This window comes from Topomyia yanbarensis, chromosome 1 (genome assembly GCF_030247195.1).
Source record: "Topomyia yanbarensis strain Yona2022 chromosome 1, ASM3024719v1, whole genome shotgun sequence".
Classification (NCBI taxonomy): Eukaryota; Metazoa; Arthropoda; class Insecta; order Diptera; family Culicidae; genus Topomyia; species Topomyia yanbarensis.
In genome coordinates, this window is record NC_080670.1 from 48691028 (window position 1) to 48692669 (window position 1642).

Consider the following 1642-nt stretch of genomic DNA (forward strand, 5'->3'; position numbering starts at 1 on the left):
CTTAAGGGGGGCGTATTAGACCTGCTTACCCTATTTGAAATTCAGGCAAAAGTCATTCGGGTAAATGGCTTTCGGGCAAATGTGATAAAATCGGTACCACCAGTACCAGAGCCTGTCTCAGATCCCAGTGGAATCAAGGGGGCGTGAGAAAAAAGGAATTTCGATAAGTCGTTGGAATTTTCGGTATTGCACCGAAATAAGATTTGTTCCAGTACCAGGAGAAACTGGAAGTACTCCGAAGAAAATCGTTCCTGTTTCATATATTTTATATGCGAGCCTATACACGTGTCCGGCACGGTGCCATGACGGAGAAAATTTAATGTGAATGCTAGCATGTGTATGAAATAATGCTGGCATGCATAGTACTTAGTCGGATCGGATAGGTGTAGAGACTTCGACGTCCTCTGACTTCTGTTTGTTTTGTTGCGTATACTAAATTCTATTTTACCACCATTATATGAAATAGGTATACTGAAGCTAACAATTTCTTACGCTACTTATATATTGTTACGATTACTTACGATTATTGTTATAAAACACCGTATTTTTTCAAGACAATTTATTCTTATAAAAACAATTTATACTCGAATCTCAGTCGTCAAACACACAAACCACCCAAGCATATGATAAAAGCTAATTTCGCGACGTACCGCCTAACCGGAACAACCTCGGCACCCACAGTGCACACATTCCACCACACGACCTTCCTCCAGTTTCGACTTAGGAACACGACAGATGCAATTTGTACCAAAATTGGTGTCCCTCGTCTGAATGCATCTCAGGCAGCATAAATTTTCATAGCCAGATTTTTTCCACTTTGCAATCAGATTACCGTCGGCAATCTTCTCCTTCAGACAATACTCGTACAGCTCTCGACTTATCGCTTTTCGCCGATAGAACAGATCGTAAATGTACCGCGATTTCTGATGGTGTATTTTAAAAATTGGCCACAACGATTCGGTTATACGTTTTCCCTCGTGTGGTTCCGTTTCCGCTGAAACGGAACGATGTTGCCTACAGTTAAAGATTGTTGTTTACATGGTAGAATGGTCGCTATACTCACCTTCTCGCATTTTTTGCTCCAGTTCTTCCAGCGTTGGTTCGATCAACTCCCAGCCTTCTGGTGGTTGCTTCCGGCTACGGCGTACCTTCGGCATTCTGAGTGTTTTGGAAACCGGGAAACGTTTAGAGATGGAATGACGAAAAGTTCAAAACTTTTGTTTATTAGCTTGAAATGCAAACGTTGATCTCGCAAGCAGCAATCTTGACAACTGTCCAATGTCAGAGCGTTGCTGGTGTCTGTCGGTTAAGAAGATAGTCGAGCAAGCTTTTCATCGATTTTTTATAGGGTTGTTTTCCGTTTTCGTATTGCGAATCTTTTCTTAAATCCAACATTGCGACTTTTCAGCCATTGAGATATCTGACGTTTAAAATACGCACACTGAGATCTCGCATTATTATACTACCGCCCTCCCCTTAAGCCAACAAACGGTTTGTTTTCCTCCCAATTCGCAGTGCAAATGATTTGTTTTCCTCCCAATTTAAACGTCAAAACGGCACAATACCAACGCAGCTGGATAAGTCTATGCGCCACCGGGCCGTGCGTGCCCATCTAGTTTGCATCAGTGCGAGTGAGAAAACG

The 1642-nt window shown here is 42.3% G+C and overlaps 1 protein-coding gene across 1 annotated transcript; it reads right to left on the reverse strand.

Moving 5' to 3' along the window:
- Positions 1-562: 562 nt before the first annotated feature.
- LOC131676302 (protein BUD31 homolog) lies at positions 563-1270 on the reverse strand. Its single transcript, XM_058955418.1, has 2 exons — positions 1064-1270; positions 563-994 (listed from the first exon to the last, which is right to left on the reverse strand). The coding sequence occupies exons 1-2, from the start codon at positions 1155-1157 to the stop codon at positions 654-656; spliced, it is 435 nt and encodes a 144-aa protein (XP_058811401.1). The 5' UTR covers positions 1158-1270; the 3' UTR covers positions 563-653.
- Positions 1271-1642: the final 372 nt, after the last annotated feature.

What these genes read in the sequence shown, in the direction of transcription:
- LOC131676302 (XM_058955418.1), bottom strand. Translation starts at nt 1,157, where the DNA reads ATGCCGAAGGTACGCCGTAGCCGGAAGCAACCACCAGAAGGCTGGGAG. An exon ending in GGAGCAAAAAATGCGAGAAG is followed by an intron (nt 995 to 1,063) that starts GTGAGTATAGCG and finishes GTTCCGTTTCAG; the next exon opens with CGGAAACGGAACCACACGAG.